At 41.9% G+C, this 13,860-nt stretch overlaps 1 protein-coding gene across 1 annotated transcript; it reads left to right on the top strand.

Annotated features, from left to right (window-relative positions):
* The first annotated feature begins 903 nt into the window (after positions 1-903).
* PTHLH (parathyroid hormone like hormone) lies at positions 904-13,483 on the top strand. Its single transcript, XM_040345540.1, has 5 exons — positions 904-1,105; positions 3,352-3,415; positions 4,873-4,991; positions 8,597-8,995; positions 12,961-13,483. The coding sequence occupies exons 3-5, from the start codon at positions 4,891-4,893 to the stop codon at positions 12,968-12,970; spliced, it is 510 nt and encodes a 169-aa protein (XP_040201474.1). The 5' UTR covers positions 904-1,105; positions 3,352-3,415; positions 4,873-4,890; the 3' UTR covers positions 12,971-13,483.
* The last annotated feature ends 377 nt before the right edge of the window (positions 13,484-13,860 follow it).

Raw genomic sequence — 13,860 nt, 5'->3', positions numbered from 1 at the left:
TTTCTCTCTTTTCGTTCAGTTTTTTTCTTTCTCTATCCCACTTCTTCTTTCTCTCCTATGTCCTTCTCTCTTTTTCTCTCTCTCTATCCCTCTTATTTCTCTCCCTATGTCCTTCTCTCTGTTTCTCTCTCTCTATCCCTCTATTTTTTCCCTTCCTTTGTCCTTCTTTCTTTTTTTCTCTCTATCCCTCTCTTCTTTCCCTCCCTATGTCCTTCTCTCTTTTTCTTTCTCTCTATCCCTCCATATGTCCTTCTCTCTATCCCTCTCTTCTTTCCCTCCCTATGTCCTTCTCTCTTTTTCTTTCTCTCTATCCCTCCCTATGTCCTTCTCTCTTTTTCTTTCTCTCTATCCCTCCCTATGTCCTTCTCTCTTTTTCTTTCTCTCTATCCCTCCCTGTGTCCTTCTCTCTTTTTCTTTCTCTCTATCCCCTCCCTATGTCCTTCTCTCTTTTTCCTTTCTCTCTATCCCTCCCTGGTCCTTCTCTCTTTTTCTTTCTCTCTATCCCTCTCTTCTTTCCCTCCCTATGTCCTTCTCTCTTTTTCTCTCTCTCTATTTATCTCCTTGCGTTTTCTCTCTATATTTCTCTCTATATATATATATATCTCTGTATATCGTTCTCTCTACCCCTGTCTATCTCTCATCTCTTTCTCTCTTTGCTCTTTCGATCTCTGTCTCTCTACAGAATGGTAGAGAGAGACACCCCAAAAAGACAACTAACAAGGAGGGGTGTGAAAGTGACAGGTGAGCCCACAGGACACTCCTTCCATTGCTCTTGGCATTGGCTATGTACTGTATACTAGATGTGAGGAGTGTTAAGGGGGGGGGGGGGGGGGGGGGGGGGGACCATGCTACTACCCATCAATGAACCAACATGACTGCTGTTTAGTTGAAAAGGGGGAATGTACGCTTATGATGTCACAGTTTTGTCTTTATTAAGCGCTCAGTGAGAAGGAATTCAGTTCTCCTCAACACTCAGCCAAAGGACACACAGCTCCTTCCTGGAGTACTGGATCTGCAACATCACATCAGCACTGGGAATACTACACAGGACTGCAGACAGGACTGAGCGCTGCTGGGGGAGCACAAGCAACAGGAGCTACAGAAAGTAAGTTGACCTGCAAATCTAATGCAATGTGATTGCATGGGAACTTTCCCCATTTTGTTACATTTCACTTATCAGACTAATAATTTAACTTTAATGCAACTTTTTTTATATCAGTCTGAAAAAAAAAAATTATATCCATCCACAGAAAACTCATAGGACATGATTTCAAAATGACACTTTTTAGCCAAAAGCTGTAAAACTTTATAGAAGCTAAAAAAATAAAAAATAAAGTTGGTTTATGACTTTGAACTTGCAGAAAGTTATTCTACAAATGTAATGATGTTTATTTGTCTGTATTTATTTTTTATACAAACGTTTTTAAAAAAAGAACTTCCTGTCATCAGCTCAAGTAGCTTTAATTGAAGAATAAGGATCTTTATTTTAAGTGATTTTTATAACTTTTTGGACCCCTAAAATATCTGTCACTTACAAAAAAAAAAAAAAAAAAAGAATCTTTATCCTGGTCTGTTTCGCTTTGTGAATTGAACCTATTGCCTGGGCATGGTGTGTTTCATAGACTAACAAAACTTGTTGCCTGGTTGACATGTTTGACTTTGTCACCACGTCTTGTTGAACGCGTCCCAGTAATAAGCTACTTCTGTGGTATAACAAGACGCTGGGGCTAAAGTGGGGGATGAAAGGTCACTCCACCCAAAACTGAGATTTCAATGTTTAGTAGATGTTGGAGAGTTTTGAACCAGGTAACGTTTTTTCTAATGTCTCCGGACACTACAATTGGGTATTTTTCTGCAGCCATGTTCCCTGTTTGATTTTAGATTTGTTTTCTATTAGATACAATACAGCAGGAGGTATTTTTTTTTTTTTTTTAATCCAAGAGAAAGGATCTATAGCAAGACAGATCTCAATTATCCAAATTCACATCTGATTAAAATATCACAATTCTGCCCTTTAAATTAAATCTCATTTTTAGGTGGAGCTGCCTTTTTTTATTACTCTACACTTCATTGAGCTTTAAATGCCTGGTAATAATGCCTATGTATATAAAAACATTAGCAAGCGCGCTTCGGGGGCCGATGTGGTGTATTTAGGGTCAGAGAGAGAGATCTGATTGCTGTGTCTCACCTTCCCTAAGAACGCACACAAACCTCAGCCTGATTCCATTCCATACTCAGCCAGCATCCAAAAACCACCACAAGTTTTCTGAACTCCAACAATCATTGTTTTTTTCACGCAGAGATTAGTGAAATATTTCACCGTCCTCCCCCGCGCGGACGAAACTCAATTTTTTGGCGATCTAAGGTTACTTGGGCGATTATTTCAGCTTTTCTTTTCTTTTTTTTTTACGTCTCTTTGACTGCAATGTTGAGCTTAGTATTCTGAAACATTCAAGAATTTGGATGCGGAATGCAAGGAATGGTTCTCTGATTTTGGTAGGAATGCTGTTGCGTTTTTTTGGACAGCGTTGTGCAAAGGACATTTTATCAGCATGTCATCTGATTAAGAAAACAGCCTGGTGGGGTAAAGGTTGAGGTTGGTGTGAGGACAGAATCTGTACTGTAAAACAATTGTCAAGGTACAATAGGACAGTTGGGGGTGAAAAAATACTTGGCACGTCTTAGTAAGCCCTGGCACAGGTGTGCATTTCTGTTATGCCAAGATGATGTGACTTGAATTAAAGCACCCCATTCTGGGTGGCAGCGCCAATGTAGCTTGATGATTAGTGGATTCCATACGGTTGGGCAAGAGTGGGTACTGTTTGCCAAAGTTCCATGCCTACCTAGACAGGACAGGACAAGGTTGGCATGCAAAGGCTCCGAAAGAAATTACTCCATGAAACTTGTCTTTGTTCCCAGTGATGTCTCTGATTAGTGAGTGAAGAAAAACATGCTGCAAGGACACCCCCTATGGGCCATTAACTATACTGCTCTGCCTAAATCACAGTGCCCACTCTAATGCCAGTTAAAAAAAAATACTGGCATGATTTATAAATTTTTATACAAACTGTTCCTGTGTTCTGAGTTACACCACTGGACACAAAGCCATCTGTCATTAAGTAATCTACTGCTGCAAACAATCCATAGAACATTTTGCTTGCTGGAGCACTACAAGTCACAGCATGCCCTGCTGAATATCAAGTCACACAATTCGACTTTGCCAACAGCTGGAAGGCAGAAAACATCATTATTGTATAATGTAATGTATAGACTATCATAACACAAGAGTGGTTGTTATCATGGTAATATTGATGGATGTATTATTTACATTCTTAATCTTTCTGATTTTAGGGTTTCTCCTTTTGTTTCGAAATATCTGATCCGACAGAGAGAAAATTCTGGAAGACTTGGACAGGTAAGACATCTGCCACATGTATTTTACATGTAATTATATATATATATATATATATATAAAATCATATTTTAATATAACATAAATACAAATTCCTGAGTTTTTATAATACATCCCTAAACCAACAAAATTGCATAAGATGTGGGAAGGATACCATTATTCTGGGAGGTGGCATTTGTCACGAAAACTCTTCAGATATTAGTCAAAAAGCAAACAGGATCAAAGCATTTTATGATAATTTTTACAAATTGCATATCTTTTCTAGTTTACATTTTGGATAGTAGTAAATATCTTGTGGAATTCTTAGTAGTGCCAAAAAAATCTCCATAAAAATCACCAATGAACTGGAGAATTGCATTAGATTTTTTGACATGCAATGTTTACTTTTATTTTTTTCTTGTTTGATGAATAGTTTATAATAATTCAAAGTGTATTTAGAAAATAAAATAAAAAATCCTCCCAAAATCATTAAGCCTAGTGGACAGGATGCTATAAAATTTCCCAGCATTGCTGGACAGCAGAGAGAATGTAATATTTTTTTTTTTATTTAAAGTAGAGGTCTCAGTTGCAAATATATGTGGACGCTAAATCACCAGCTCCCAGTGCCACTGTAAAGTGTGGTCCTACCCTAATGCATGAGAACATGAACATTAGAAGGTTAGAACCTTTATGATGAATGCATACGGTGCAGCGAAGCTCAACACAATATGTGTTCATTAACATAACAACTGGCAGAAAGTGTGCAAACTAGTGAAGCTGCATGTCCGATGAAGCGGGGATTGTGTCTGATTTAATTTCCAGAAAATCTGATTGCTTCACGTATGGCCAGCTTAGACGTTTCATTTTCTTGGGGAGTGATCTCATACGGAGAATTATAAGAATAATACCATTCCTGATTGCCTAAATTCATGAATTGTGTCATTCTCCAAAGACTGACAAATTGGCATCCATCCATTTGGCAAAAACGAAAAACTTCCATTGACCAGAGGCAACAGAATCCTTCAAATTTTGTGAATCAATTCTTTTGCCTCTCGTTCCCATGATTGTGGTCCCTTTTCCGTGTTTTTTCTGTAGAATTCCGTAAATGATGCAGATGGCTTGCGATATCAGATTAGAGATAATGTGAGAAAATCTGCTGCATTCTATTAGTTAAGCATCAGGAAAGTGAAAATGTTGGATGGAGAGGATATAAGACAGGAAATAGATTTGGCTCTTAAGTCATCTTATAACATTAATTTGTTGCGATTTTGTTTAATTGATGAAGAATTGATCTTTTTATTGAGTTTACATTTTTTAAAGAGTAAAAATGTTTTATAAATATATATATATATATATATATATATATATATATATATTAGATATCGATACTCAAGATAAATATGGGATAGATAGATAGAATCACCCCTTCTTTAGCCTTGACTCAGATGATTGCATATTTTAACATATGTCATTCTTCGCAGGTCGCGGTTGCATTCAAGATGTTGCGAAGTCTCCTACCACATTGTAGTTTGGCAGTTTTCATCCTTAGTTGCACATTCCCCGCACATGGAAGACCAACGCAGGGACTCAACGGCAGAGTGTAAGAGAATGTCTTCATTAATGTATATACATACAGTATAGATAAATATATATCTAGATATCTATAGCTATAATATATATATATATATATATATATATATAGAGAGAGAGAGAGAGAGAGAGAGAGAGAGAGAGAGAGAGAGAGAGAGAGAGAGAGAGAGAGAGAGAGAGAGAGAGAGAGAGATATGTGTGTGTGTGTGTGTGCATGTATGTGCACCATTGAGACAAAACAAATTTACAAGAAATGGCTTAAAGAGCTTTTGTGTTCATCCTTATCAGCTGCAGAAGAATCACACCAATCAGGATGTTATCTTACATATGCAAGCAGTAAATCAGTACTTCTGGTGCAGCTTTTACAGATTAATGATAGTCCATGTCAAGGCATACAAGTGCATTGGGATTGCAGATAGCAATAACAAATGTAGCCTCAGTGTGTAGCTCTAAGATTGCCGTTAAGATTTGGTTTTGGAATTCGGACCATAACAATTTTCCTATAGGTCCTTTCTTATGTAGTTTTTTAAGTGCAAGGGAGTCACAGGAAGCTTTCCCAAGGCCAGCAAAATAATGTACAACGGACAGTTTGGGCCCCATCCAAGCCGGCGGCTGCACTGCTGTTGGTTGCACAGAGAGTTTTCAGAGTTTTAATATGAAATGCAGTCCTTTGAGGAATCAGATTTCCACCCACATCAGAGGATTAATTCTGAAGTAATTCTTTAGTTAAATATAGAAGTAAAATGGACAGGAATCAAGTGCACACATGTATCCCTAAAGAGAGAAGTGTAATTAAATCTACACCTTTCACTAACACTAATGTGAGCCATGTCCCTGGGCACATCATACACATCAATGCTGCATTGTCTGTGCTGGGTGAGGGAAAGGGGGAGAGAAAGAAAAAAGAGGAAAAGAGAAGAATGGGATAAACAGGGAGAGGGAGAGAAGTAAAGAGAATGGGGAAATAGAAGGAGATTTGAAATCCCAGATATACTATATTTCTTTCTTATTTTCTTCCTTTTGCCGCTCTATCCTTTCCTTTTCTGTTTTTTCCTTCCTCCCATTCCTTCATTTCCCATTTCTTTCCTTACTTCCTTTCTTCCTTTATTTATTTCATTAATCCCTCTGTCCCTTCTTTTATTCCTTCCTTCATTACTGCCTTCTTTTCTTCCGATCTCTACTCCGTTCCTACTTTTCTTTCTGCCTTTATATGTCCTCCCTTCATTTATTCCTTTCTTTATTTCTTCCTTCACGTCTTCCTCCCCCCCTTCCATCCTATCTCCCTTCCTTCCTATCTCCCTTCCTTCCTTCCTTCCTTCCTTCCTTCCTTCCTATCTCTTATCCTTCCTATCTCCCTTGCCTCCTATCTCCCTTCCTTCCCAACTCCTTTCCTTCCTTCCTATGTCCCATTTCTATCTCCCTTCCTTCCTATTTCCCTTCCTTCCTACCTCCCTTCCTTCCTATCTCCCTTCCTTCCTTCCTACCTCCCTTCCTATCTCCCTTCCTTCCTTCCCATCTCCCTTCCTTCCTATTTCCCTTCCTTCCTACCTCTCTTCCTTCCTATTTCCCTTCCTTCCTACCTCCCTTCCTTCCTATCTCCCTTCCTTCCTATTTCCCTTCCTTCCTACCTCCCTTCCTTCCTATCTCCCTTCCTTCCTTTCTTCCTACCTCCCTTCCTTCCTTCCTTCCTTCCTTCCTTCCTATCTCCTATCCTTTCTATCTCCCTTCCTATCTCCCATCCTTCCTATCTCCCTTCCTTCCTTCCTTCCTTTATATCTTCCTTCTCTCCATTAGCATTACCTAATTATTAGTCAGTGATGTAAACCTGTGCTGTTCACAGTCTGTCTTTTACCTGATCATAAAACCACATGGTCAACCTTCACAGCCTGATCAGCAAGCAGCAAGACCAGACTAGTTCCCTAACAAGCTATTTGGATATATCAAAGGCTGAAATTCTCTAATTAGTCAATAACTAAGCCTTTCTTTTTCTACGAAGAAAAAGCAACAAGACTTTGATTGAAACAACCCTACTAACTCTTCCCGAATGTGGAACAGATCTGAGCAGGTCTCAGAATTGGTTGTTGCACCATCTCATTGACACCTCTGCCCATCTATGTCTCCCCATCCTCTAGATCTTTGGTGTCTTGCTAACAAATCAAATGTCCCATAGAAATGAATACACGCTGTTATAAAGTCACGCCATGGTGTGAATGTGTGTGGGAGGATCTGCACAGCTTGTGTGTAATTTTGAGGTCAGACATAATTTTCTATGCAGATCAGGGTGGCTGTGCGCCTGCCAGCTCTGGCCTCGGATCCTGTCTCATCCATGGGAGACGCACTGTCTCTCGCGTGGGTTTCACAGCGGAGCAGGATGTGTCTCTCATATGTGAAAACACTTTAGATTATCCTGTGTAACCACACGCTGCACTTCCTCTCATCCATTTCGCTGGATCCGACCGCTGCGCCTTCATTTACACTTTCCTAGAACTAACCAGAACTCCCACTTTAAAAACAAAAAGTTATTTTTTTTCCCTCTGAATACAACCAGTAGCTGAAGCTGGGATCACTGTAAAGAGCTGACCACTTAAATTAGAAATACAGAATAAATTACGCCTGTTCCCACCTTCTGCCCGCCCACAAGCAGGAAACGTTCTCTTAATTCAGGAGACTGCTCCTGAAGTAAAATGTTCAGTAACTAACTTCTGACATGTCACAATATACACCAAAGCCCCAAATTTGTATCATTAAAAAGTTGTCCTTGAGCTCCAGTCCTGTGACTCTGCCTAGGCTGAGATGATGGCATCAGTCTGCTGCAGGCAGGAGGAAGCATTTCCTAAGTCTCCTCTCCCCCAGTGAGCAGACTGCATTATAACTTTGTAACAAATCACAAGGTGAGGGATCTGATCTGTGTCTGGTACTTGTGAAAAAAAAACTGCATAGGCACCCTAACTGTGTCATCTATGAGCCGGTGACTTGTCCTCAATGTTTCCCTAACGGGGAAGTTCCTTCACTGACTGCGCAGGCACAAACTTCCTGACGGAAATCTCCGAACCTCGCCCAGCATTATTCTTTAACATCCCCGTGGATTGGAGGATGTTAAAAAAAGAGCCAGGAGGCCTAGCGAGCGGAGCGAGTCGTCCGAGCGCAGCGAGGACGTGAGGCCGACTGGCCACTTACCTCGAAATCCACGTCGCCCTGGATGCCGGCCGCGGTTCGGGGATTTCCGTCAGCAAGTTTGCGCCTTGAAGGAACTTTCCCGATAGCTGGAACCATCTCAGCATATCAGCTTGCGCATGCGCTGGAACTTCCACGATAGCTGGAACCAGCACGGCAGATCGCCGGCATCTCAGTCCAGGAAAATATGTTTAGCCTGAAGGATTGTCAGGGGGAGTCTTGTGATCTCCATGAGAGGCAGTAAATACCTGGAAGTGCTATTCTTACAAATTACGCTGCACGTATCATGAAAAAATATAACTAATTGCAGGTCAACTTTAAGCTGGTGTTCATAGAAATATTATCTTAAATTGTGACTCTTATCGTAGCTGTATATTGCATTGCATTTCTATTAACTAGCTAATTGCGCCTATTGACAATTTAATTTCGTTCCTTTTGCAGACGGAGGGCGGTTTCTGAACATCAGCTGCTCCATGACAAAGGACGATCCCTCCAAGAGCTCCGGCGCAGGATCTTCCTGCAGAACCTAATAGAAGGAGTAAACACAGCAGAAATCCGGTCAGTGCCGGACGAATTGCCCCGTCCCATCCCCAGCGTCAAGAACTTTAACACCCTGCGCCTGCCAGGCGAGGAAGAGGGAGTGACAACCCAGCTGACTCAGGAGACCCACAAATTACAGAGCTTCAAAGACCCCCCACCAAAAGTCCCCAGCAAAAAGAAGAAGGGAAAGCCGGGGAAGAGAAAGGAGCAGGACAAAAGGAAGAGGAAAGAGCGGGCGACGCTAGAAGGCCTGCAAGACCCGCCCGGGTCAGAACTGTGGTGGGAGGAGCTGGGCATCAGGTCAGTACATAGACCTCTGAGATGAAACATTGGGTTGTTTTTCCATTAAAGAGTTTTACTTAAAGGAAAATGCTGTTTCCCTGGCTGTCATGCTGATCCAGTGGATTCACTGACCTCAAACAAGTATGCAGATAAGGCATTTCAGCTTCCTTTCTTGATCAGTGACTCACAAAGATGGCAGAGACAGCCAGGCTAATACCATCTTCAGAAGTATGTTTTTCTTTTTAAACTTCCTAACATCACTGTTTTTTTTAAGGGGGTGAAAGTTGAAACTGAGCCAGGTGGGTCACCAACCCAATGAGGGGCGGAGCTGGAAACTCACAGTGACAGGGAAACCAGGGCTCTCATGATTGGAAATCTTTCTCCTCCACCCGTTATAGTTCCCAGCTCCGCCCCTTGCTGACAGCCCCTTAGGAAGAAGTCTACATTTCCCATTGGGATACATTGAGGTGCATCCAACTCCAGCAAGTGAAGCAAGAGCAGAGCCAAGGACTTAGGTGGGGAAATCTCACTATCGCGTCCTTGAAAGGCAATAGGTGGTTCAGCCCACCAGCAGGCAGTCAATCACTTGTGAAATCAGTAGTTGCCATTGGCTCATAGTACACCGGTTGCTACAATAGCTTCCCTTGTATCACTGGAGCTCATTCCTGATTGGCTCCTCGCTGCTCCAGTGTTTCATAAACTATGGCCCGGATTCACGTAGAAGCGCGCATCTTTGTGCGGGCGTAACGTATCCTATTTACGTTACGCCTCCGCAACTTTGACAGGCAAGTGCAGTATTCTTAAACCAAAGTTGCGGCGGCGTAGCGTAAATAGGCCGGCGTAAGCCCGCCTAATTCAAATGTGGAAGATGTGGGCGTGTGTTATGTAAATTGAATGTGACCCTAGGTAAATGACGCTTTTTACGAACGGCGCATGCACAGTCCGTGTAAGTATCTCAGTGCGCATGCTCCAAATTAACCCGCAAGAAGCCAATGCTTTCGACGTGAACGTAAATGACGCCCAGCCCTATTCGCAAACGACTTACGCAAACGACGTAAAACGTGAAAAATTTGACGCTGTTCCGACGTCCATACTTAACATTGGTACGCCTCATCTACGCCTCATATAGCAGGGGTAACTTTACGCCGGGAAAAGCCTAACGTAAACGGCGTATCTGTAATGTGACGGCCGGGTGTGCGTTCGTGAATTGGCGTATCTAGCTGATATACATATTTCTAGGCGTAAATCAGCGTACACGCCCCTAGCGGCCAGCGTAAATATGCAGTTAAGATACGACGGCGTAGGAGACTTACGTATCTTATACAAATTCTGGCGTATCTGATTCTTTGAATCAGGGGCCAAGAAACGACGGCTCAGACTCCTACGAGAATCTGGGCCTATATATATATACATATATATATATATATATATATATATATATATATATATATATATATATATATATATATATATATATTACAGAAAATAGAGAAAACCGCCAACAGCAGCCAACCAAACGTTGGGTTTTATTCCCTAATAAGTCAAGAAACATGACAACTGCAGTTTGATTGGTTGCTACAGGAAACACCTTAATTGTTTCCCCAGTTTTCCTAAAACTTCAGCAAGGATGGCTTAGCTGTGCAAACGTGGTGTGATCCTCGTTCAGTCGGCTCATCCCAGTGCGGTATTTATCTTTGGTCGCTCTCTCCCTCTGCGTGGGCTGACTTTTTATGTTACTTTCCAAAGGGGCTGCAAATTTTAGTGCAAGGCGGTGAAATTTAAGTGCACTCTGGACAAAGATCCACCAACAAAACCACGGCTAATACAATTTATATATCAGCTGAGCTTAACGCAGCCCAACGCAGATGTGAAGACTCTCTGTTCCCCCCCTCCCCCCCCACCCTTCCCGCCAATGTGTCAGTGGCAAGTATCCTGTACGTATAATGGAGGATGTGCTGTACTCTTCTTTCGCCTCCAGAAAAGAACACATGGTATATTTATTAGACGTTTGATGAATGGATAGTTTGAGTCCTAAAAAAAAAGAAGTCTATTAGTCTTAACCAAAATTCCAGGATTGTCCAATTGTTTTTACAATGATTTTTACATGTAACTCGCGATTGATGTGCGTCTTCATGGGAACTGTTTATTGGTGAATTTTGAATAATGTTTAACACATTTTCAACACCATAGGTTGGGTGGGATCCAAGTGGATTTTCATAAAAAAAATAAAAAAGCAGATGTAACAACATACACAGCAAAAATCTGATTTTATACTGTGCCGGAGTCTTTACGCGTTTTATAAAATGGAAGTGCTCTCGGGTTGTCGCAAAAAAGCCATTCCAGATATATTTTTTTATTTGCGGTTTTGTATTCAGCAAAACCCAACCCCTTGTGATTTTCCGGTAGCGGTTATTCCATTGACGGAAAATGTAAAACTTTGGCATGGCTGTTGCCAAGCCTCCAGGCGTAAAGCCGAAATTCTCTGCAGGCCTCAGAATTGTAGTCAATAGTCACTATAGGGAAGGTTTATAAAGGTGCCTATTGCTGACCCCCTACTTCTAAAAACACAAATTTCCAGGTTTCCTGATGATCCTCTGGCTTCAGCACTTTTTTTTTTTAAGTGTATTTTGTGCGTGTACTCGAGAATGAGCCGGACTGCAGGAGTTGGGAGTAGGCAGGCCTCCCCCAGAGGCAATCTGCCACCTTTCTCCATGCCCCGGGTGGCAATGGCGGGGTGTGTGAGGGGGTCCTCCCACACAGCCCGCCCTACCTGCTCCGCTTTGAAGCCCAACGGGGCAGAGGGACTTCCTATAAGGGAGTGAGAGGATCTAGCCCGCTCAACCAGCCCCGTTAGTCCTTCGCCTCTCTTTTTTTAGAGACCGCGTGGTCAAAGTGCGTGCATGTTAACCCAATTTCGAGTGCGTGTAAGTGTGGTGGTTTTTGTGGGAGGGGGGTGGGCGTACTAAGCGCAGGCTTACCTCGCATAGCACACCCACCGGGAGCCGGGCTGTAGCCGAGACCAGGATCCGAACCCCTATCTGCAGAGGTGAATGGCTTATCAGCGCAGTGCCAATCGCGTTGAGCCACCGCAGCTCCCTGCTTCAGCCAGATTCACAAAAGGGATACAACAGCGTTTCTCCTGATACGCCGTCGTATCCCTGTTTCTATCTATGCGACTGATTCATAGAATCAGTTACGCATAGATATCCCTAAGATCCGACAGGTGTAATAGTTTTACACTGTCGGATCTTAGGATGCAGTACCGCGGCAGCCGCTGGGGGGAGTTTGCGTCGTAAACCAGCGTCGGGTATGCAAATTAGGAGTTACGGCGATCCACAAAGCTTTTTCCCCGTTGTTACGTCGTCGCGAGTGTTAGATTTCCGTCGCAAAGATAGTGCACTTTTATCATGGTGTAAAAGTACTCCACCATGTTAAAGTATGCCCGTCTTTCCCGCGTCGCTTTTGAATTTTTTTTAAATCTTTTATTGTTCCCGGCGTAAATCTTTTTTCACATCGCGATTCACAAAACGTCGGCGCGTCCTAATTTCGCGCAAAGCACGTCGGGAAATTTGCGACGGGAGCATGCGCAGTACGTCCGGCGCGGGAGCGCGCCCAATTTAAATGGTACCCGCCCCATTTGAATTGGACCGCCTTGCGCCGGACCTGTTTACGATACACCGCCGCAAATTTCCAGGTAAGTGCTTTGTGGATCGGGCACTAAATCGGAAAAATTGCGGTGGTGTAACGTAAACTGGTTACGTAAAAAGTGTGCTGATGAAAAGTTCCTACTGACCTTCAAGCTGGTTCTTGAAGGCAACAAGCATTTTCAGCAATGACCGTCTCATTACCTGGTGCCTTTTAAATTCTTCCCGTGTTGAGAAGGTGCTTGACCAAGTGGTTTAGTGATGTCGTTAATTGATGTTTTTTTTATTAATAAAAGGCTCTGATACTTAATCTAATCTGACTTTTCTTTCTGTCCACAGGACGCAATGAGAATTCAACTGGAGCCTCCTTACCTATCAGAGAAACAGAACATAATGATAAAAGAAGATGGATCCGTAAAAAAAAATAAAAAGAAGAGCGGGGAGTGCAGCGGAGATCTTTGAACTTGGACTTACAAGATGTATTTATTTCCTGTAAATAAAAACCAGAGACTGCCCGAACCCCCAAATGCGCTGTCTTCCCCCGCCGTTTGTAATACTGCACAGCCGCCCCCCCTGCGGCCCCTCCCTTCCCCTTATTTATTGGTTGGATTATATATTTATTGTGTTTTGTTTTTTTAATATTATTATTCCTTGTGGCTGCTGGCGTCCCGTTTCATGTTGCACTTTAATGTCTAGAACGCGCCAAAAAATTTTTGTTATTATTTTGTTTTTTTTATTTTATTTTTTGATATTGAATTGAACATTATTATTTTTTTTTTTCTCTTTTGTGCATGTATAAGATGTGGCAACTGGTGGAATTTGTACAGAATGTGTAATAAATTTGGTGTCCAAAGTAAGCAAAGCGCTGTCTGGTTCTGAATCCCCTTCACTCCCCCCCCAGGGTGGTGAGGGCCAAATTTACAACCCACATACTCATAAACATTTGGTATTAAAGGAAAAATTGTCTCTATTTATAGAGCCATTTACATTTTTTTTTTTTTTTTACTTTAAAAAAAGCAGCGGAAAAACTGTGAACCTCCACAGAGGCATCCTATAAATTCCGACATATTCAGCTTATTATTTTGTTATTTATTTTAGATATATAGTCATGTCAATGTGGTATTCTTTAAAAAAAAAAAAAAAAAAAAGAGTTTTATATTTATAGTCTGTTTGCACGAGGGAAGTAGGCACTTGTCAATCACATCTGCCATGCTTTCTGTAGTCTTGTAATTGCATTTT

Source organism: Rana temporaria, chromosome 3 (genome assembly GCF_905171775.1).
Source record: "Rana temporaria chromosome 3, aRanTem1.1, whole genome shotgun sequence".
Classification (NCBI taxonomy): Eukaryota; Metazoa; Chordata; class Amphibia; order Anura; family Ranidae; genus Rana; species Rana temporaria.
The sequence above is the reverse complement of the archived record's forward strand: the minus strand, read 5'-3'. Positions and strand labels throughout refer to the sequence as shown.

What these genes read in the sequence shown, in the direction of transcription:
- PTHLH (XM_040345540.1), top strand. Translation starts at nt 4,891, where the DNA reads ATGTTGCGAAGTCTCCTACCACATTGTAGTTTGGCAGTTTTCATCCTT. An exon ending in CAGGGACTCAACGGCAGAGT is followed by an intron (nt 4,992 to 8,596) that starts GTAAGAGAATGT and finishes TTCCTTTTGCAG; the next exon opens with ACGGAGGGCGGTTTCTGAAC.